The sequence below is a fragment of the Equus przewalskii genome, chromosome 24, assembly GCF_037783145.1.
Source record: "Equus przewalskii isolate Varuska chromosome 24, EquPr2, whole genome shotgun sequence".
Taxonomy (NCBI): domain Eukaryota; kingdom Metazoa; phylum Chordata; class Mammalia; order Perissodactyla; family Equidae; genus Equus; species Equus przewalskii.
In genome coordinates, this window is record NC_091854.1 from 26,672,241 (window position 1) to 26,695,139 (window position 22,899).

The window sequence follows — 22,899 nt, forward strand, 5'->3', positions numbered from 1 at the left end:
GAAAAATGAATGGTTACCTCAACTGGGTTCCATTTTACACCATCACTTTATTTTAGGCTGGTACCTTGGACTGAATCTATTTCATCATTCACACGAAAGATAGGAATCAGAAGAGTTACTTTACATATTGAGAAGAGTTTCTTATTTAAGATCCGATATTCTAACATAGGTTTGTTTGTGGCATATTAAAAAAAATTATTATAAAGTAATAAATATATAATGTTAAATATCCAAACTATATGAGCAGAAAAAGTAGAAGTCCCCATTCCACTCCCCATGCATGCTCTCAACTACTATAATAGGTGCTTCCTATAATTAGCCACATGAGTCTCAATTCCCTGTGAAAAATGGGGATAATGACATAAACGTTTTTAAGATTAGAAATATTATGGATATGAAGCACCTAGCACAGAGCCCAGCACACAGGCGCTCAATGCACTCAATAAACAGTATATACCATTATAGGAAAGTCTGTGTTCAACTTCCTCATCTTTTCAATGGATGAATAATAACAATACTTCTGTCTTATCGTAGAGTATTACTGTCAAATGTGAAACCGCTTTGTAAACTGTTAAGTGGTAGTAAACATGTGAAATATACTATTATTAGATGCCCTTTCTCCTTTGAGGCTGCTGCACAGAAACATGACACCAACAGATTTCAGATTTTCATATTCATTTTGATCCTAAAGCAGCACTTTACCAATAGCATGAATAGATAGGTGACAGCTAAACAAAACATTCCCTTTTTGATAAAACACAAATGTTTCACAGAAAATTCTTTCTAGGAAGGCTTCAGTTACTTGCATACAGTTTTAGAGCAAGAGTATTATTCTTATTTTCAAAAGACACAACAGCACTTATGTTCAATTAATCTCAAATCAAAAGTACTGCGACATGGGTCAGAGCAACAGACTCTCAAATGACTAAAGACAGAAAAACAAAGAGAAATATTACTAAGTACACAAAACAATCTGAATCCCTGACACAAGCTTTTCCCCCCAACAACTGCCACCCCAGGTGCTTGAAACTATGAACTGCAGTTAGTTTCAAGCCACAATTAGCTCACATTGAAGTCTAAAGCACGTGGAGACACGGATCAAATAATTATTTTGAAGGAGGGAAGAGAGGTGGAAAGGTAACTTTCTAGGAAATGAGGAGTTAAAAGAAAAGCAAAAAGGTCAGCATCTCTAAAATGGAAAATAATCAAAGTCGTATTAATGGAAGATAAATTTAGTGATGAGTGCAAAACATCTATCCCTAGAAAGATGAAGAGCAAAGCTGGGTTCACAGATTTGCATTGCAGGGATCAAGTATTTGAATGTTCACTAGTGTTTCAACACTCCAACGACACTATCTTTCAAATTATTTAAGTGTATGTATCCGTGATATTTTAAAGGATGGAAAAAAAAATGATGCAGAAAAAATTGTGGACAGTCTTGAAAGTATTCTGCAAGTTAAATTAGCTTTTATCTTAATTGCAATTGTGAGTATAAATATTCCATCTTGAAATCTGAGTATCAAATTTTTTAATAAAAATCTATTGATTGTGATTGTCACCAAACTAGCAAATTATTCATATTTTTCCCCCTTATCAACTTAAGTTGACACTAAAAATAAACTCTCAGGGACCATATCACGTCTTATTAAAACTGGTGGGAAGCTTTGCTCACATAGAGCAATATTTGCCATGTACAATCATTTACTGCCTCTCTTTTTGTTTTGAGGAAGATTAGCTCTGAGCTAACATCTGCTGCCAATCCTCCTCCTTTTTGCTGATGAAAACTGGCCCTGAGCTAACATCCAAGCCCATCTTCCTCTACTTTATATGCGGGACATCTACCACGGCATGGCTTAGACAAGCAGGGTGTATGTCCACAGCCAGGATCCGAACCGGTGAGCCCAGGGTCGCTGAAGCAGAACTTGTGAACTTAACCGCTGCACCACCTGGCCAGCCCCAATGTCTCTCTCTTTTTGAAGTACTGAGCAAATAAAGTTGCAAGCCGAATCCAACAGAGCAAAACTGTTGGCAGGGTATGATAAAACGTCAGATTTGAAAATAGTAGATTTTGATTAAAACTTACTTTAAACAGATTTATTCAGCAGCGGTTTTGTATGTGTGAACACAATTAAAGACAATAATATTATGAGGTACATTCTAGAGTTTGGTGCCCCAATTTTATCTCTGTATCACTTTACTACTTTAGAGAAAATTCATAAAACCTTTACAATTAATATTAAAATAAAGACTTTAAGTCACAGAACACATTAATCTTGAAAAAAGATTGAGAAAAGAGCTGTTAAAGGTTAGGAGTCAGAATGGGAAACATTTTCAGCTGATTTTAGAAAAACAAATAAACAATATCATGATGCTTTTTATTTAATGACATGAGCAAGACTGCTTTACAACCACCCCCACTTCAATTTCCTTTTTTTCAACAGAAAGAAAATAAAAAATAAAACTAGAAGTGATTAGAATCAAAAAAAAATTTTTCTAACTAGTTCCTCCACTTTTCTTCATATGAAAAACACTAGCATGTAAAACCTTTTGATAAGAGGAAAATGAAAATGATATTTTCCTAAAGCTGGTGGACTAAAATTCTTTTGTATTGAAGGTAGAAAGAAATAAAAGACTCGATATTTGAATCAAATATTAAATTTCCTAGAGCAAGCTCATTGCTTCATGATTCAAAAGCAAGAAAGAGAAGCACAGGGAACATGCAAAGAATACACAATTGAATAATCTAAAATAAAATGCACCCTCTCCATCTGAAAAACTCACCACACACAATTCTAATAACAACAAAATGCAATTCAAAGTCACATTTGAAACTATGAATAAAAATGCAAAATATGTACTGCCTTCAAAGAAATAATATAGAATGTTTTCTACTGACTGCGTTCAAAGTTGGTCAACATAGGCCTGAATGGAAAATGTGAAACTGCAAATTGAAATTTTTAAAGGAAACTAAAAGACACGTGTAACAAACACTTTTAAAGTTGAATATTTAAAACATGAAGAGCCTTTGTCCTATAGAATTTTGCCCTCAATTTTGATAACTTATAGCACCTTAAGGGACAAATATAGAAAGAAAACCTTACTTGAGTAATAAGTGTATGAGAATATTAAAAAATTCAACTCAAAAAACATTTAATAAGCAATATATGTTAGGTCCAACAACTCCAATCAATGAGCGTTAAAAAGTAAAAGGTTCTCTCAATAAGTAACTTCAGCATAAAATAGCAGTTCTCACAGGTAAGGCAATATTCTGAAAGATAAACATAATACTGATTCAAAATAGGCTAAATCTAAATCTGATAGTTTACACAAAAAGAAACTTCCTAGGAATGTCCAAGAAGCAAATTCACTTTGCTCTTATTTGATAACATTTTTTAAACAAATATGCTTGAAAAATTTGCACAAATTAATGCATTTTCCTTTACTATAATTTCTCAGTTTGCCTCAATAAATCCATCTTATCAATTGGACCTTTCAGCTCTGAAAAAACCTAACGTAGCAATGTTCATAAGAGTACTACAGCCATGTCTGAACACGTCTTATTAAATTTTAATGGTAGAGACAAGCCATTATCTTACTTTGATAATAGTCTTACTTTCCATTATGAAAGAGATGAGCATTCTTTGGCCAATATAATTCTTAGGCTCAACATATTTTTGGTTTCTTCACTTTCTTTTTTCATTTAGCAAAGAAGCCAGAAGAGTGAAACACCCCCATTACTTTAATAAAATCAATATAATAAATTGTAGCTAGACAAATTCTGTTACAAAAAGCTATGCAGTAGTCTCTAGGCCCTACACAGGAGATGTCCATTTCATATTATTTCAGTAACCCTTTTTTTTTTCCAAACAAGGAAATACTTTCATTTAAATGCTCATGTTGAAAAAGGGTTGGATTTTTTGTTTGTAATGCATTCTTCCTAAGTAATGCAATTGATATAAAGGGCTAATTCCCACAAATATAACTATATATAACTATACTCTCTAATAAAGAAGCACAAGTTGATAAGCTTTCAGTTTCTACCAATGTGAGATAAAACACGTAATTTTCCCAATTGCATGAGATAAAAATTTTCACCCTCACTTGCTCAATCTGCACTTGCTACATAAGTACAATACACAGTGTATTACAGGTATATACTAGTAAGATCTTTACATATGTCAGTTTATATCTATTAAAGTTTACCTCAAGTATATATGGTCGCTTGGATTTTTCAGATTTACTTTTCTTACACAAAATGAAACGTTTCAACATAATACTATAATTAAATGTCAACAATGAAATATTTAACTTCAGGTAGAAGCACAATAAGTGAAAAAATTACACTTGGCTGTTATTTTAAAAAATGTTGAACTAAACAAGAATCTATTGTGGAGGAGGGGTGGCTATTATAAAATTTTCTACTTGAGCAATTCATCCTCCAAAGGCAGGCTGTCATATGCTACAAAAGACAAAAAGGGTTTTCTCTAATAAACACCTTTCTCTTAAAACATAATTGAAGTGTCCCTTAAAATGGTTCCAGGATAAAAGCCACTAGGCAATCATAACGATTAACGAGAAAGGTTTTTAAGAGAGACGTGGTTCAAATTCCTGGTCATACCACTTATAGAAAACTTGTGACCTTTGGCAAGTTTCTTACTCCCTTTTAGCCACAATTTCTTCATCTGCAAAATTGGTCATTGTGCTAAATAAGAGATAGCGAAAAAGGTATTATTAGTACTCAGCCTGGCACTTAGTGCGGGTTCAATAAGGTAATTACAATCATCATTGTCAAGACATACGGGGGTGGGGGTTCATTAGTGCAAAACTGCAAAAACTGCTATAGTCCTTGCTTTAAAACTCTTTTCTTGCTTGGTAGTATAACTATTGTTACTTTTCTGCTGTTCCCTTTCAGTGTACAGGACTCTACAGAAGAAGGAAAAAAGCAAGAGGGGGTTAAAAACCGAATTATTCAGGTAGCAAGAACCTGAACTCAGGCTAAACTGTGTGTGATGCAGAATCTGTCAGGGGACCATCATCCTATCTTGCAAACATCTTACCGATTCCCGAGCCGAGCTGAGGCGGAGTGAGGAGGATACTTCCAGGCACATGCTTTTAAAACAAAATCACTTCAGGCAAAAGAAAACTCTAGCACCCAAGACAGTCCTAAAGATGATGAGTTCCTAAATGTTTGTTGAATGAATCAAGAAAGCCGTACATTTCAGACCGAAACTAACTTTTGAGGAAAACCGAGTTATTGAACAAAATTCTCATTTTCTTTTCTGACCTGGAGTTCCTTTCCTCACCAAGCGCTCAATCTTTACACCTTTATCTTCACTTATTTAAAAAATCGAATGAGATAGGTATTATTATCCCTAAATTAACGAAAAAGGAGTGAGCTTTAAAAACGGTTAGGTAAACTGCCTAAAGTCATCCGGCTTGTAAGATACAGAGGCAGCCGGGATTCGAACTCACACTACTAGGACTCCGAAGTCCAAGCTGTTTCCGCTACACCAAAGCTTACGCCTGCACTTGGCTCGCTACACCGTCCGGTAGAGAGAACATTTATTATTAAGCCTTTTTTTTTTTTTCCCCTTCTTCTCTCTTGTCAACCCTTCCATTTCACACCACCTCCCAGGCTGGGCTATAAACTCGATCCCACAACAGGCAAGGTGCACTCAGTCTACGAGCCGGAGTACAGGCCCGAAGAACAGAAATCTGTTGTATTTTCTACGCCGAACGGAGGTCTGGCGCCACCACCACAAGCGACAAGCACAGGCTGGGGTCCAGCGAGCCTGCAGACCGCGCCCAGGTCTCAAGTTTTGGTCAAGGCCCACGTTCCGGCCCGGAGAGGGGAGCAGAGAAGGTTAGCCTTTCCCGCACCGTCGCCACGGCGGGAGCTCGGAGGACAAGGTGGGAGTCGCAGGAAGAGCGCAAACGATAACCCTAGAGCCCCTCTGCGGCCCGTTAAACGCACTTACTTGAGCGAAGTAATTCCAAGACACAAGGCCGGCACCGGCAACGGGAAGGACTCCTCCGTCCTCCAGCCGCGGGCGCTGACGCTGACGACATCGGGGCCGCGCCGGCAGGAGCGAAGGCCCGGCGCCAAGCCACGAGCCCCGCGCACGGAGCGCGCGCTCACGGCGGGGGCGGGGCCGCACGGCGGCGCCGCCTTTACGCGTCACGGGCGGGGCGCTGCTGCTGGGCCCTGGCGTTTGAACATGTCGCGCTTGAAGGGAGTGGCGGACCGGGATTCCCGAACGGGTTTCAGAGCTGAGAGGAGAGACTGCGGTGCCTCGGTTCCCCAGGGGCTGTTAAAGGCGGCGAGGAAGAGTGGCCAGTTAAACTTGTCCGGGCGGAACCTCAGCGAAGGTAAGATGCCCAGGATCGGCCCGATTGAGTGTCTTGTCACAAAGCAGCCTCCCTTTCCTCTGGCCGGACTTTGGCCCCTTTGCCCCGGGCTCCCAGCCGGGATTCTCGCGCTCCTATTCAGGCACTCGTCACACTGCCAGTGGCTCGCTTAGCTCGGTTCAGGTCCTGCTTTCACTCCAGGAATCTCTGGCGAAGGGACCCTGCTGGGAATATGGCCAAAATTGAAACGGGGCTCTGTCTGGGATTCCCACATCATGTGGGTTAAACAACGTAATGTGTGACTAAATTAGTTATCACGTGATGGGCAAGAACTTTGTTTCTTTAGCCCTCATCTTCCTCTTCTTAGTTTGATCTCTTAGGGCTAACACTGTGCATTGATCTGTTCCTTTGTGAACTTAGAGTGAATGCCACTCTTGCCTGCCAACACTCTTCTGGATGCAACTGGGCAGAGGCCTAAATAAAAAAGAATAATCACCGTATTTCCTAAATTGAGGATCAAGATAGATGCAATACAAAGTGAATTTGGGGCCATCCTGAAAAACCTAGTAAAGATCAACAAGCACAAATCTGGACGCCATGAATGAATCATAGCCAGATGCTCTTCTGATTGTCTGCCCTGTAAAGGAGGGAGTAGAAAGTGGGGGGAGAGAATATAGCATTCCTCCTGTAATGTTTTCCTCTACTTATATTCAGGTTTTTGGCTATCTGGGGTTAAACCTTCCATTTTCCTTCTCCTTATTGCTTTTTTATTGTGCCACAAACAGATTAGACCAAGCAAAGGAACACTTGCTTGAATGAGTGAAAGGATACATGACATAAAATCTCTGCTCTACTTGCAAACACTTTTAATCCACAGGAACATAGATATTTTAAAACTACAGATGTGCGTAGACACTTACTTGTCCCAAAGCCTGGAACAGACTCTGCTCAGAGGTCACACCTCAGAGAGGCCCCTTACTAACTACCTTATCTAAATACCATTGTTAACACTGTTCTCTTGCCTGTTTAATTTTTTAATAGCATCCGTCACTATGAGAATTTATATTATGTATTTGTTTATTTTTCGTCTTCTCTGTCCTCATGAGGTCAAGGAGCTTTGTTTTGTTTATTGTTGTGTCCCTAGCACCCAAAATAGTGCTTGGTACATAGTAGATTCTTGTTAAACATTTGTGGGAGGAATACGTAAATGAATGAATATTCCTAAATACTAAGTGATGTTTTGGACTGTGCTTATTGATTGGACCCAGATGATTTAGTCTGTTGAAGTTTTGGAGAGCAAATGAATTTTGACTCTTAGCTCCATGATGATATGGATCTGGGCTGTTTAGGTTGTTATTGTATAAACAGAGTGTGACACAATACCTGGCACATACGAGGTACTCAATAAATGATGTTGAATGTGTGAATACAGTATTTCATAGGAGAGAAAAGACATAAATGGAAGAGGCACATGGTATGTGTAGCTTATGTATCACAAAGGAATCTTTGTAACATAGAAAGTATTTCTCTATCTAGCTGTAGCCTTCAATTTCATCTCTTGTCACATAACCTTTGACACCCAAACCGCTGTAATTCTCAATTATTTATAGTCCCTTCTGGGGCCATTCTCCTTATCTCCATATCTTTGCTCATGTAATTTGAGATGCTTAATCTCACTGTGCCTTCTCATCTATAATGTGGTAGTAATAATAGGACTTACTAAGGTTTAAATGAGATAATACACGTTAAGTGCCTGGCACATGAAAAATACATAGTAAAAATTGGCTATGGCTGTTATCATTGCAATAGCCTCCTAAGTGGTTTCCTGGATTTCTTGTTTTAAATCTCACCCTCTAAATCAGTGTCATTACCAAGAGTTATCTTTCCAAAACACAGATCTATTATGTCATTCATAACAATTTATGACTCCCATAGCCTGCAAGATTCAGTATAAAGTTTTTAGTACAACATACAAAAGCCTTTTGAAATCTTGCCCCTAAGTACCTACAATGAGGGCTCCCATCTCTTTTCAGAATCCAATACTTTACCAATAACAACAATACCAAAAAACATCTTTTCTCCAAAGAACCATACATTAAGTCTTTTTAGAACAGTTTTACCTTTCCAGGAAATTGAACAGATAGTACAGAGAGCTGCCATATACACCCTTTCCCCAGCCTATAGTTTCCCCTTTTATTAACATGTTGCGTTAATATAGTACATTTGTTAAAAGTGATGAAACAATGTTGATACATTATTATTAATTAAAGTCCATAGTGTACATTACTATTCACTCTTAGTGTTGTACAGTTCTATGAGTATTGACAAATGCGTAGTGTCATGTAGTCACCATTACAGTCTCATATAGAATAGTTTCACTGCCCTAAAAATCCCCGGAGCTCTACCTATTCATTCCTTAGCCTGCTTCCCCTGAAGCCCTGGCAGCCACTGATCTTTTTACTCTTTCTGTGGTTTTGCCTTTTCCAAAGTCATATAATTGGAATCATATAGTATGTAGCTTTTCCAAACTGGCTTTTTCCACTAAGCCATATGCATTTAAGGTTCCTCCGTGTCTTTTTGTGGCTTGATAGCTAATTTCTTTTTATCACTGAATAATATTCTATGGTATGGATGTACCATTTTGTTTATGCATTCACTTTTTGAAGGACATCTTGGTTACTTCCAGTCTTTGGCTATTATGAATAAAGCTGCTATTTGTGTTCAGGTTTTTGTGTGGATGTACTTTTTCAACTTATTTGTGTATAAATCTAGGAACACCATTGCTGGATCACATGGTGGGACTATGCTTAGCTTTGTAGGAAGTTGCTAGCCTGTCTTCCAAGGTGGATGTACCATTTTGCATTCCCACCTACAATGAAAATTCCTCTTGCTCCACATCCTTGCCACCATTTGATATTATCAGGTTTTTGGAGTTTAGCCCTTCTAATAGGTATGTAGTGGTATTGCATTGTTGTTTTAATTTGCTGTTCCCTAATGACATATGATGTGGAACATCTTTTTATATGCTCCTTTGCCATCTGTATATCTTCTTTGGTGAAGTGCCTGTTCAGATCTTTTGCCCATTTTTTAATTGAGTTCTTTCTTTTCTTACTGTTGAGCACATTTATCCTTTATTCATCTTTTTTATGCCATATGTCTCTGCTTAATAACTGATGGTTCAATGAGTAAGTGCCATGTAGAAGTAAGCCAGTGGCCTGTTGGTTATGGTTCTTAAAATCTCTGTTATTTGGGGGCCAGCCCAGTGGCAGAGTGGCTAAGTTCACACACTGTGCTTTGGCAGCCCAAGGTTCCCTGGCCTAGATCCCAGGCTCTGACATATGCACCACTTGTCAAGCCATGCTGTGGCAGCAGCCCATATACAAAGTAGAGGAAGATGGGCACAGATGTCGGCTCAGGGCTAATCTGCCTCAAAAAAAAAAAACAACAACAAAAAAACCTGTATTATATGAAGTATAGATAAAAGCTACAGAAGTTTGTGGGTTTTCTGACATAATGAAGGTAATTGCAGAAAATGATTGTCATTCTCTTTTCTGGTAAACTTTTACTAACTTGTTTCTTGTACTGGTCTACACATTATTATACTTTTATACTGATTTTTTTTAAAAAGTCCTCTCATTATCTTTATTATTATCCCCAAATATTATTACCTAAAATTATGAATTACATTCAAAAAGTATTATCAAACATGGCTTCTTTCAGATTACTGTCGATATGTGAGAGATGTTTTATATGAAAGGTGTGAGATGAATATGAGTGTTTGTATGCTATGGGGAGTTACCGATACTTACTTAAGCAGCATTTGTTATATACCTACTGTCTATGTTTCTTCCAGATATTGTGCTCGGTACTGAGGAAGCGAAATGACACTTCAAACAATTCATAGTCACATAAGCATTTTAACATAAGCTTTATTCAAATTTGTTTATTAAGAATTGCACCTGTTAAACAAATAATACCTTTTTATATTATACTGTGTCTTTCTTTCCCTCCTTCGTATTTATACAATCATATAAATGTATTTGTAAAGTACAGTCATGTCCATTATTTCTACATTGGAGAAATAGAACCTAGCCTTTAATTTTGATGTGTATAATAAAAAGCAGTTAAAATTCTGTTGATTCTTGTTCTTAGATAGTGGCCTCCTTAAATCAGTTCTTCTTAATGGAAACACTTAAGAGCAGTGATATTTTTATGAAATTAGTGAGATTTTAACTTGATAGGGTTGTTAACTAGTGCAGAATAACTTTTACCTGTAACTGAAATTTGGGTACTCTTGAGGGTTTTTAGATGCCCCTTCTTATTTATTTATTTACTTATTTGTTTATTTATTATTATTATTATTATTATTGTGCTGGGGAAGGTTCACTCTAAGCTGACATCTGTTGCCAGTCTTCCTCTTTTTTTTTTTACATCTCACTGTGCCTTCTCATCTATAATGTGGTAGTAATAATAGGACTTACTAAGGTTTAAATGAGATAATACACCACTGACATGGCCACTGACAGACAAGTAGTGTGGTTCCCTGCCTGGGAACTGAACCTGGGCCACTGAAGTGGACTGCGCTGGACTTTAGCCACTAGGCCTTCAAGGCTGGCCCAATACCCCTTCTTTTTATAGGTCATAGTTCTTTTGTGAACATACCATTTATTATTTTCTTCTTTATAAAAGCCTTATGTCTACTACAGAAAAAATAGAATCTATAGAAAGTATAGAAAGTGAAAATAACCATCCAGAGTTAATCACCATTGATATTTTGTAGATTTCCCTTCTATAGTTCTTTGTGTGAATATGTATGCATAATTTTTCTGTTTTTTATTTTTAGAATTGTACTGAGTCAGACTTCTATTTGTACATTTTTCACTGTCACTTGAAAAATCTGATTATTTTTAATGGCTCTGTAATATTCCATCTTATGACCACTATAATTTACTTAAACATACAAATATTGTTGGCAGTTTAAAGTCACCATTGTTAGTGTCAGTTCTATAACTTACTTAGAAAGGTATGCCCAACCAAAATAACTTAATAACCAACTTCAAAGAAGAATATTAGAAATATTCTGGAAATTTTAAGTGACAGCTCTTTTTATGAGCAGCAACATGAGAAAATGTCGTCATTTGGTTCAATATAGATATTGCAGCTTTTTCATTGGACCAGATAAAATGAAGATGGAGTTGAAAGGAGGATTGATTGTTGCCTTGTGGTTGCATGACTGGCAGAACAGTAGTGTAGGGATGTTTTTGGGTGATTCAACAAAAACTGAATGAAGGAGAAAAGGTGCCGGAGTTTGGAACAAAAGAGTGCTGTAAATTCTAAAGGAAGCCACACTGTTGAACTGACAGGAAAATTGGTAAGTGGATAATTTATTAAATACACCCGTTAAATTAGTTTGGAAGCCATGTTATCCGAAATGGAAATGTGGGTGTAAGCCTTGAAGAGAGCAGTTTGGCTAGTTTCTATTTGTGGAATTGAGTACATAAGTCTAGGGCTCCTAGGCCTCAAGATGTCGTGCCATCTGTTTCAGGGTAATGAGAATTTACGTTATTCAGTATGCACGGTTTGTTATAACAGGATAAAAAGTGTAACATAAACCATATATTTACCAAGGTTTAAATCACCATGCTCAAATCTGTATTAACCATGTTCTGTTTTACTGTTTAGCTTGACTCTGTATTTTGACTACTTGTTGTCTTAATGGAATTTACTGTGATATTCTAAACAGCTAACAAGAATTAACCAAAGTATTTAGATTTTAATAACAAATAATTCCAGAAAGAAACTATGCCTCCAGGTGAGTAGATCATCAAAACAAGCTAATTCTTAAACAATTCTTAGAACTGAGAGCAAGAGGAAAGTGCTTTAATGTATACATAATGGCAGAATCTTGAGGTGAACATTTAATTTTTAATATACTGAAATCCAGGGAAGTCTGCTTGTTTGGATTATAAAACAACGAACCAGATAGTTAATTGGAAATCCCATTCCTCTTTCTTGATCTGTTAAAATAGTTCTAAACTATAGTGTCTCACTCTCTTGAAATGTGTATCTCAAGTTACCAATGCTAAAGTTTGTTTAATAAAGTAGTACAAATTTAAACTTATCTCTAAATCAATGTCATGTTTGCTCACTCGCATTCTGATATGTTTTGTTCAGTAGGAGAGGAAAGTTGGTATTGCTAACAAGTGAATGGCATCTGTCATAGATATTGTCCCAGGAAAAATACAGACTAGGAAGAATGAAATCAGAGTTTCAGTGAAGCTTTTCTTCACTAGAAAACTAAACATATTCTCAAGTTAAAGTAATAAATTCAAAAATCTTTTCTCTTAAAGTGATTGGTAAAAATGTTTCCTTCTTCATATGTTAAACATTGTTTCATTCTTTTTGCAGTATCCTCCCCGACTTCAGGGAAGAACAGCTCTCTGCAGGCATTCTAACATAACAAAGATATATCCCTCGGAATCAACCTCAAGCTGCAACTGAGTTAATGCCTTCCATATAGCTTTGTAATTTTACTCTGGAGTGTATATGTATATGTTTTGTTTCTTATTAAACTTTAAAGATAGTATGAAAGTGACACCGCAATATTGTGATTTGTCAATATGGGATTCTTTCTTTAATGAGGCCATTGGTGGCCATGAATAAACTACTGTAGAGAAAATTGGAAAGTTTATCAGTGAGCTTTCCCTGATCCTTTACATAGTGCTTGATTTATTGGTTTCTTCTTTTAAATTGCTCATAATTGGGTGGACAGTTTAGTGAACAACATTCGTAAGATAAGCTGTTATCAAAATATTACCCTGCACCTAGCAAAAGCATTTTTGTAACTACTCTTGTTAGGTCTTAGCATTTAAGTGACAATGGGGCCCTCTTACTAAATCAACAAGGAAATTGGGACCAGAGATGTTAAGTAACTGACCAGTCTGAACTTTCCAGTACAGTCTTTGTGTAGACATATGTTATCATTTCTGTTGAGTTACATACCTGAGCTTGAAATGGCTGGACATACAGTAATAAGTGTGTATGTAACTTTATAAGAGTTCACTAAACTGTTTGCCACTGGTAACATGAGAGTCAATCGCTCACATCATTACCAACACTTTGTGTTGTCAAGTCTTTTTAACATTAGCCCTTCTTGTGGTTGTGTTGTAGTATCTCCTCATGGTTTTATTTACATTTCCTTGATGACTAATGATGTTGAACATCTTTTCAACTGCTCGTTAACCATCTGTATATCTTTTGCCAAGTGTTCAGATTTTTTCTCTATTTTTTAATTGGGCTGTTTGTCTTACTGAGTTATAAAACCTTTTATATTTTGGGGATACAAGTCCTTCTCAGGTTGTCTATCTATATTGGTACCTATCTAATATAGTCTCCCAGTCTGAGGCTTGCCTTATTTTCTTAATGATTTCTTTAGAAAAACATGAGTTTTTAATTTTGATGAAGTCAAACTTTTCAATTTTTTTCTTTTGTGATTTGTACTTTTGCTGTACTAAGAAATTTTATATATCTGAGACTGTGAAGATTTTCTCCTCTTCTTTTAGAATTTTTATAGTTTTATCTTTTACATTTAAGTCTATAATCTATTTGGAGTTAATTTTAGAGTGTGTCACAAGGTAAACGTTGAGGTTCATTTTTTTATCCATATAAATTTCCAGTACCTTTTTTTTTTTAGAAGGATATCTTTTTTTTTTAAAGATTTTATTTTTCCTTTTTCTCCCAAAGCCCCCCGCTTCATAGTTGTGTATTTTTAGTTGTGAGTCCTTCTAGTTGTGGCATGTGGGACGCCGCCTCAGTGTGGCTTGATGAGCGGTGCCATGTCCGCGCCCAGGATTCGAACTGGCGAAACCCTGGGCCACCTGCAGCAGAGCGCATGAACTTAACCACTCGGCCACGGGGCCGGCCCCTAAATTTCCAGTACCATTTGTTGAAAAAAGTATTTTCTTTTTTTTTTTTTGAGGAAGATTAGCCCCTAGCTAACATCTGCTGCCAATCCTCCTCTTTTTGCTGAGGAAGACTGGCCCTGAGCTAACATCTGTGCCCATCTTCCTTTACTTTATATGTGGGACGCCTACCACAACATAGCTTGCCAAGCTGTGCCATGTCTGCACCTGGAATCCAAACCAGCGAACCCTGGGCCACCAAAGCGGAATGTGCGCACTTAACTGCTGTGCCACTGGGCCATCCTGACTATTCTTTTCTCATTAAATTATCTTTCTGCCTTTGTTGCAAATCAATTTACAATATTTTATTGCTTGGAATTTTTCCTGAACTCTTCTTTTTTTTGGAGGAAGATTAGCCCTGAGCTAACTACTGCCAATCCTCCTCTTTTTGCTGAGGAAGACCAGCCCTGAGCTAACATCCATGTCCATTTTCCTCTACTTTATATGTGGGATGCCTGCCACAGCATGGCTTTTGCCAAGTGGTGCCATGTCCACACCCGGGATCCAAACTGGCGAATCCCGGGCCGCTGAGAAGCGGAACGTGCGAACTTAACCGCTGGGCCCCCAGGCCGGCTCCTGAACTCTTCTGTTGATCTGTATGGTTGTCCTTATGCTAATACCACACTGTCTTGATAAGCTTTATGGTAAGACTTGAACTCATGTACTGTTAAGTTCTACAACTTTCTTGGTCTGTTTTAAAATTGCATAACCTATTTTAGTTCTTTTGCATTTTAATATACATTTTAGAATCAGCTTGTTAATTTCTACAGAAAAGCCTTCTTGGATTTTGATTAGGATTATACTGAATCTGTCAGTCATTTAGGGGAAAAGTGACATCTTAATAATATTGAGTCTTCGAGCTGTAATGTGATTTATTTCTCTACTTATCTAGACCTTCTTTAAGTTTTCACAGCAGTATTTTGTATTTTCATACCTCAGGTCTTGCATATATTTGTTAAATATGACGTTGAGTATTTCATGGTTACTAGATGCTGTGTCTTGTAAATCTTTAAGCATTTAAAAAAAAATCTCCAGTTATTGATTGCTAAAACATAGAAACAGTTTATTTTTGTATATTAAGCTTAAATTTTGTGACTTTTGTAAACTCTTTACATATCGTTTTTTTATTGATTCCTTAGGATTTTCTTCATAGACGTTGTCTGCTAATAGAGACAGTTTTACTTCTTCCTTTTCAATTGGAATGCCTTTTATTTCTTTTTCCTGCCTTATTGCACTGGTCAGGACGTCTAATAAAATATTGAACAAGTGAGAATGGGCATCCTTGCTTTGTACCCAATTTTAGAGAGAAGGCACTGAGTCTTTCACCATTAAGTATGATGTTACCTGTAGGTTTTTCATAGTTACCATTTATCATGTTGAAGGAATTCCCTTCAATACCTAGTTTTGGGGGAGTTTTTATCTTGAATGATTGTTGGATTTTGTCAGATGCTTTTTTTGCATTTCTTGACAATCGTGGTGTTTCACTTTTTTTTCTGTTATTATAGTAGAATTCATTGATTGATTTTCAAATGTTAAAGCAGACTTGCATTCTTGATATAACTCCCATTTGGTTGTGATGTATTATCTTTTTTATATGTAGATGCTAAATTTGTTCAGGAATTTGGGGTCTACAATCATTAGCAATTTTGGTTTGTAGTTTTTCGGATTTAGTTTTTCCCTTTTAATGTCTTTATCTGATTTTGGTATCAGGGTAATGCTTGCTTTATAAAAGGAGTTGGGAATTGTTCTTTCCTCTTTTCTGAAAGAGTCTGTGTAAAACTGGTATCATTTCTACTCTAAATGTCTGCTAGAATTCACCAGTGAAGCCATCTGGACCTGGATTTTCTTTGTGTTAGTGCTTTAAATAGTAAATTTAATTTCTTTAATAGATGTAAAGCTACTCAGTTTTTTAGTCGCTCTTGTGCTTTTTTTTCCCTTTCAGGGAATTTGTCCATTTCATCTAAGTTGTTGAATTTATGGGTATAAAGTCAATCTTTATATTCCCTTATCCTTTTAACATCTGTAGGATCTCTAGTGATATAGTCCCACTTTCAAAGAACCAGGTATTGGTTTTATTGCTTTTTATCTATTATTTGTTTTTTATTTCATTGATTTCCACTCTTTATTTCCTTACTTCTGTTTACTTTGGGTTTAATTTGTTCTTTTTCTACCTTCTTAAGATTATAGCTTAGATCATTGTGAGATGGGATTATGTAGGAAGCAAGACGAGCCATGAGTTGATAATTGTTAAAAGTGGGCGATGGGTACATGGACTGCTATTTCACTGTACTGTTTAAATTTGTGTATGTGTTTGACATTTTACATAATACTTTAAAAATTCATGAAGCAAATCTAACTCCATAGTAACTTTGTTTCAGGTTTATATGCCTATTAACATTCATTTTTATGTGACAGTTTCTATCTTATGAATTGGTAAACTACTTTTAGGATGACCCTACAATAATTCCTCAATAATTAGGACTATTTATACCTTTTAATAGTTCTTCTTGTTTGGGGGGAGGGAAAGAAAAGTGACGTGAATCTTGATGCTATAAGCTCTTGAAGATATTGGGATACCTCACAAACAATTAATAGGGTAAAGAACAAGCAGTCACTGTTTATGGAAAAGCAAATTGATACATGTTCAATAACAGTATAATATCAACAGTTGGATCCATGCCTTGGTAGTTCCCACAAAGACAAATTTTGTTAACAAAAATATCTGAAATGATAATAGTAAAATTTTAATGTTCGTTTAGTGTAGTTGATGGGTAACAAGTATTTTTATTGTATTGTGTATAAATTTCTTGTGCTCCGCACCTTTCTCCCTGAAGAAAAAAGAACTTGTTATTACATTACTTTGCAAGTACAATCATCTTAATGTATCTATGTATAGGTGTTAGAAAAAAATATATGCACAAGTGCTCTACATATTTTATTTAGTAGAATGGTGCATATCACATAGCTTCCTCATGCATTTTTTTTTATTTTGTATTGTTTTGTCTTGCCTTGTTTTATTCTTGAGCTTTTTGTTGGTGATGCAAAGGTTATGGCACATTGGATTTGGCACTTTTTTCCCTTCAAGAGTAACATTGATTTTTAGTCAAATATAGGAGCATCCCCATTTCTACTGACTCCTTGGTGTCAGTAAGTTGACACATGCCAATGCTGCTGTGTTTCTCATTCCCACCCAACCATCCATACCTACACATCAAAATAATAGTAATGATAATGATAAATTTCATGGTGCTTTTGCTCTCAGAAGAGTTGGGAAGAGTGAATTTTGTTTTGTTTTGTTTTGCTTTAAAAATAAACTTCCATGTACAAACAGAAACATGGGTGGATCCACATTCTGTATTATTAATATTTGCTGGAGATTCATTGAAAGAAGTGTAGAGAAGGAGACTACTTAAGCAGAGAGAAGGGGTAGGAGACGGATCTTATAATTTATTCTAATACGAATATATTATATCTCATTTTGAAATGAGATATCTCATTTTGAAATGAAATAATCTCATTTTGAAATGATAGTGACTACAGGGCATAACTAATGGTTGCCTTGATTAGCATTAGCTTAAAGTTCAAAATCATACCCATATGTAGTCCTACTTTTATCAAGGAATGAAGGACTGTGTTTAAAATACTTTTGCTACAACACTACAGCAAGTTGGTATCTTCTGGAGCTTCAAGCTGTATAGTGATAAACTTGCATTCTCCCTGTTCAACTTATACAGTCTTATTTGCTATGTTAAAGGAATTGTTGTATTTGCTGCAATAAAATTAACACAATGTTGTCTGGTGGAGTAAGAAACAAAATTGTATGTCAGGTAAAATAGCAACTACTAGAGTCAGATTTGCCTTCCAAATATTCACCAAGAGGCAAGACATACCTTTGCTAGGGTTTCAATCCCGTCTCTGCTACTTACTAGCTGTTTAACTCTGGTAAATTATATATTCTCTCTGTGCCACATTTTTCTCATCTATAAAACAAGAATAGTAATAGCACATACTTCATAGAGTTGTTATGAGGTTTAAATGAGTTAGTATGTTAGAAAATTGCCAGGTATTTGTAAATGTTAGCTATTATTATTAACTATTACTATTACCAGTGCTTTTTCAGACTTCGTATGTACTTCTGTCTAAGTTATAACATTACCTTATAAATGTGATTTCCATGCCTTCTGTGTTATTCTGTTAGCATAATGGCAGCCTCCATTCTTTGTGTTTCTATCACAATGTGTTATGCAGAGTGTGTATATAGTAAATACAGTTAAATGAAGACAAAAGTAAGATCTCATATGTAAAATACATATCACATATTTTGTTTTTGAATAAAATCAACTTTCACTCTAATCAGTTGCAATTCATTGCTATTTGACTTACTTGAAAGTGTGTTTTTTTAAATGTTTCAGAAATTACTTGTCAGGGGATAAACTGAATAGCTGTTATAAAAGTATGTCACTTAGGATCTCACTTCTTGTTTTCTTTCTTTTTGTTTTTGGTGTGGTGGTGGTGGAAATAGTGCCTCAGTGTGTCTGGAGAATAAATGTGGATATCCCTGAGGAAGCTAATCAGAATCTGTCATTCAGTGCTGCTGAACGATGGTGGGAGCAGACAGATTTGACCAAACTAATCATATCCAACAATAAACTTCAGTCACTTACAGATGACCTCCGACTCCTGCCTGCGCTCACTGTTCTTGATGTAAGTCCACAGATTATAAACATGAGTCTTTAGCTGAAGAAACTCTAAAGCTAACTTTAGGCTTTGATAAGCAGAAAACCCATGTTTAATTGGTAGAATGCAAGGAAGAATAACAAATTATTGTGTTAGGCATAGTATAATGGTTAAACATGAGACTTCAAATTGTGACTGCCACTTGATAGCTGTGAGACCTTGGGCACGTTACCTCTCTGTGCCTCAGTTTCCACATCTATAAACCAGGATGGATATGACTACTTATTTTGAAAGATTGTTCTAGAATTAAATGAGTGAATGCATACAAACAGAATCGGTGTTTAGCAAGTGGTTGCTGCTGCTCATCTTTTATTACTATTACTTTTATCATTTTTCTAGACATTAAAATAAGTACTTAAGATTGATTTTTAACTTGCTCCCAACACTGACTTAAATTGTTGAACTTAAATTTTTGTGCGTTTATTCAGGAACTGTGTTTTTAGTCTCTAATTGCTGCGCCATGTGGTTAAGTAAGGCATGAGTAGTTTCTTCATAACCTACGGACTCCTGATCTACTTCAGTTAGGAACATCAAAAATCTCCCAATTTATGTCTGAAAAGTTGGATCTGATCAAATTTCTAGAGCAGGTTTTGTTTTCTTCACCTGTAAAATGAATGGATTGGCTTAGGTGTTCTCTGAGGTTCCTTGTGCTTTGAAAACCGTATGATTCTGTGAGAACATAAGCAAAGTCCTGCTCCCCCCCTTCATTTGTTTTTTGTATGTGATGACGTAAATCATGCCATCAGAGGGCTGTTCTTAGTTTCTCATCCTCTCATCTCTATTTGAGATTGAAATTATACTCAATGAGGCAAAGTTGTTTCTTTTTTAATTGTTATATTTAAAATTGATGACATTGCTTCATGAACAATGAACAGCAGTTTGGTCAGTTTCAAACTCTTTTTCCTCTTCTATACACGGAAGAAATTACCAATAGCCCCAACTTGATGCCGTTGAATTAGAGGAATGGAATTATTGTTGAAGAATTTTGTATAATGGCAGAGCTGATATAGGGTTAATTCTAAGACTAAGATAGTGACTGTGTCTTTTAATAACTTTTAGATACATGATAATCAGCTGACATCCCTTCCTTCTGCAATAAGAGAGTTAGAAAATCTTCAGAAACTTAATGTCAGGTAAAATTTAATCTTTATTTCAGTATTGCTAGGATAAGGGTGTAAATCCAATATTCTTTAAGTTTTTTTCTAACATTAGAAAATATTTTTGTATTATCTTAAAAGTGGTTAAAGCCAAATAAGAATTTTAATTCTCAAATTATTATTATTTCTTTTAAGATTGGCACCTGAGCTAACATCTGTTGCCAATCTTCTTTTTTTTTTCTTCTTGTTCTTCTTCTTCTCCCCAAAGGCCCCCAGTACATAGTTGTATATTCTAGTTCTATGTCCCTCTCGTTGTGCTGTGTGGGACGCTGCCTCAGCATGGCTTGATGAGTGGTGCCATGTCCACACCCAGGATCCGAACCGGCGAAACCCGAGGCTGCAAAGTGGAGCATGTGAACTCAGCCACGGGTCTGGCCCCCAAATTATTTTTATTTTTTGTTTTAAAATTGCCTACATGTTTTCTGGTTTTACAAATTTAAGGCCAGTTGATTTTTTTTTTTTTTATTGAGTTATTGATAGCTTACAATCTTGTGAAATTTCAATTGTACATTAATGTTTGTCAGTCATGTTGTAGGTGCACCACTTCACCCTTTGTGCCCACCCCCCACCCCACCTTTCTCCTGGTATCCACTAAACTGTTCTTGGTCCATAGTTTTAAATTCCTCATACGAGTGGAGTCATACACAGATTATCTTTCTCTCGCTGGCTTATTTCACTTAACATAATTCTCTCAAGGTCCATCCATGTTATTGCAAATGGAATGATTTTGTTCTGTTTTGCAGCTGAGTAGTATTCCATTGTATACATGTACCACATCTTCTTTATCCATTCATCTGTTGATGGACACTTAGGTTGCTTCCACGTCTTGGCTATTGTAAACAGTGCTGCAGTAAACATTGGGGTGCACAGGACTTTTGGGATTGCTGACTTCAGGCTCTTTGGATAAATACCTAGTAGTGGGATGGCTGGATCGTATGGTAGTTCTATTTTTAGTTTTTTGAGGAATCTCCATACTGTTTTCCATAGTGGCTGCACCAGTTTGCATTCCCACCAGCAGTGTATGAGGGTTCCTTTTTCTCCGCAACCTCTCCAACATTTGTTGCTATTAGTTTTAGATATTTTTGTCATTCTAATGGGTGTAAGGTGATATCTTAGTGTAGTTTTGATTTGCATTTCCCTGATGATCAGTGATGATGAGCATCTTTTCATGTGCCTATTGAAGGCCAGTTGATTTTTTAAAAATACTTTTTGTTTTGTTAAACAACTTTTGGTCGTTATTTTAGAAAACCTCTTTGTTGATGATGTCAAGTTTTAAGTTACTTTGATATTCTAAAAAATATCTAGGTATTAAGTGATAAGAAATTTAAAACCATTCTTTCATTAATGATGAAAAATTTCATTGTTTTGATATTAGTAGTTTTTAAACTTTTCCCAGGACTCCTAGGGTTCTACTTCATGTACTATTAATAGATACATGGAAGTCAGGCACTTAAGACTCTAGCTAACTGCCCTTCAATACACATCCAGACTTTTGAGAAAGAATAACTGCCTTATGTGTTATATATACACAGATTAAGGGAAAAAGGATTAGGGAAGATTTCCTTTAGGAGAAAAAACAAAAAGGTTTAGGCGTTCAAAACATAGTTTGAAAACTATGGTTTATATAATAGATTTGGTTACAGATCTGTCTAACATAGCATAGTCAATTCTCAGTTTTCTGGAGGTCAGTTAACTGGTTTGAGAGAAAATAGTTCCTCAAGTAACAGTCCTTATCTGGTAAAAAAAATTAAAATTACCGTAAATCAGAAAAACTGTCTATCCATTAAAAGATGCTAATTGTTTAGAACTACATTAGAACCTCTTTCTCCTATAACTTGAAGGCATGCATGTGGGCTGCAAAGGCAAGAATGGGAGGGTTGAGAGGAAGAGGTGAGGGAGTATGGAGTGGGTGTGGCTGTAGCTTTACCTTCCAACACCTAAGTGTGTAAGTGTTAGCATGGAGGAAATATATAACTAGAATTACATCTCTGTCCAACTAGATTCCTGTCAGGTATACAGAGATTTTAATTAAGTAACCAGCAATAGAAACTAATTTTTGACAATTTTTAGTGGTTCTTATTTTAGAAGACATCTTTTGGCATTTTTATTCCAATTAGTTTTATTTTAATATAATTTAAGTTTATTGTTACCATTTTATATATCTCACTTCCCCATTATTTGTCAAGTAATTGTTTGTGGCATTAAAATAAAGTAGAAGTCCTAAGTGGATAATTAAATTGAGGTAAAGCTGGGAATAAGTTAAGTCAAGTCATCTCTTAATTATCAGAGAGTGTATCATCCTTGGTGGGTTGGGACTTCTCTGAAACCATTAAGATGAACATCTCTGTAGAAGGACTGAGCTGAAAAGTTAAGACTAAGTACAAAGAAGAGTAGAGTTGCATATTATATCCAACTGGACATTCCAGGCCCTCAAACAGAAAGAGCTTTTTTTGTTTTTAGTGTTAAATTTAAAATATAATCCCCACATAAGATGTTGACTCCATTGTAGTATATGTGTGCACATATCTTTGTCAAAATTTTAAAACTCGAATATAGTATAAAAAATTGAGTCCAATATATCCTTTCATATTACATGCAAAATCAAAAGTTGATTATAAGGAAGCAATCAAAAGTTCACAAATTCTTTGCTTGGTTAAAAACCTTTATTTCTTTGAAACCCTCAATCTAATTAGTTT

At 36.0% G+C, this 22,899-nt stretch overlaps 2 protein-coding genes and 1 long non-coding RNA gene across 7 annotated transcripts in view; 2 read left to right on the forward strand and 1 right to left on the reverse strand.

The window, feature by feature from the left end:
• The window catches only part of SRSF11 (serine and arginine rich splicing factor 11), a 43,686-nt gene extending 37,545 nt beyond the window's left edge, over window positions 1-6,141 (reverse strand). For 2 of the 4 annotated variants that reach the window (XM_070592317.1, XM_070592313.1), the window contains exon 1: window positions 5,979-6,141. The gene's annotated coding sequence lies outside the window, so the exon portion shown is untranslated. The remainder of the gene's footprint in view (window positions 1-5,978) is intronic. The other 2 variants (XM_070592318.1, XM_070592316.1) reach the window with 1 other exon arrangement.
• Window positions 6,142-6,143: 2 nt separating this feature from the next.
• LRRC40 (leucine rich repeat containing 40) overlaps window positions 6,144-22,899 on the forward strand; it is a 49,681-nt gene continuing 32,925 nt past the window's right edge. The window contains exons 1-3 of one of the 2 annotated variants that reach the window (XM_008535584.2): window positions 6,144-6,369; window positions 18,832-19,013; window positions 20,106-20,179. In XM_008535584.2, coding sequence (XP_008533806.2) covers window positions 6,219-6,369; window positions 18,832-19,013; window positions 20,106-20,179 — 407 coding nt within the window. In that variant the 5' untranslated portion in view covers window positions 6,144-6,218. The remainder of the gene's footprint in view (window positions 6,370-18,831; window positions 19,014-20,105; window positions 20,180-22,899) is intronic. The other variant, XM_070592309.1, reaches the window with a different exon arrangement.
• Window positions 11,586-12,943, forward strand: LOC139079140 (uncharacterized). Its single transcript, XR_011532474.1, has 2 exons — window positions 11,586-11,719; window positions 12,757-12,943. It is a non-coding gene; the product is annotated as an uncharacterized lncRNA (long non-coding RNA).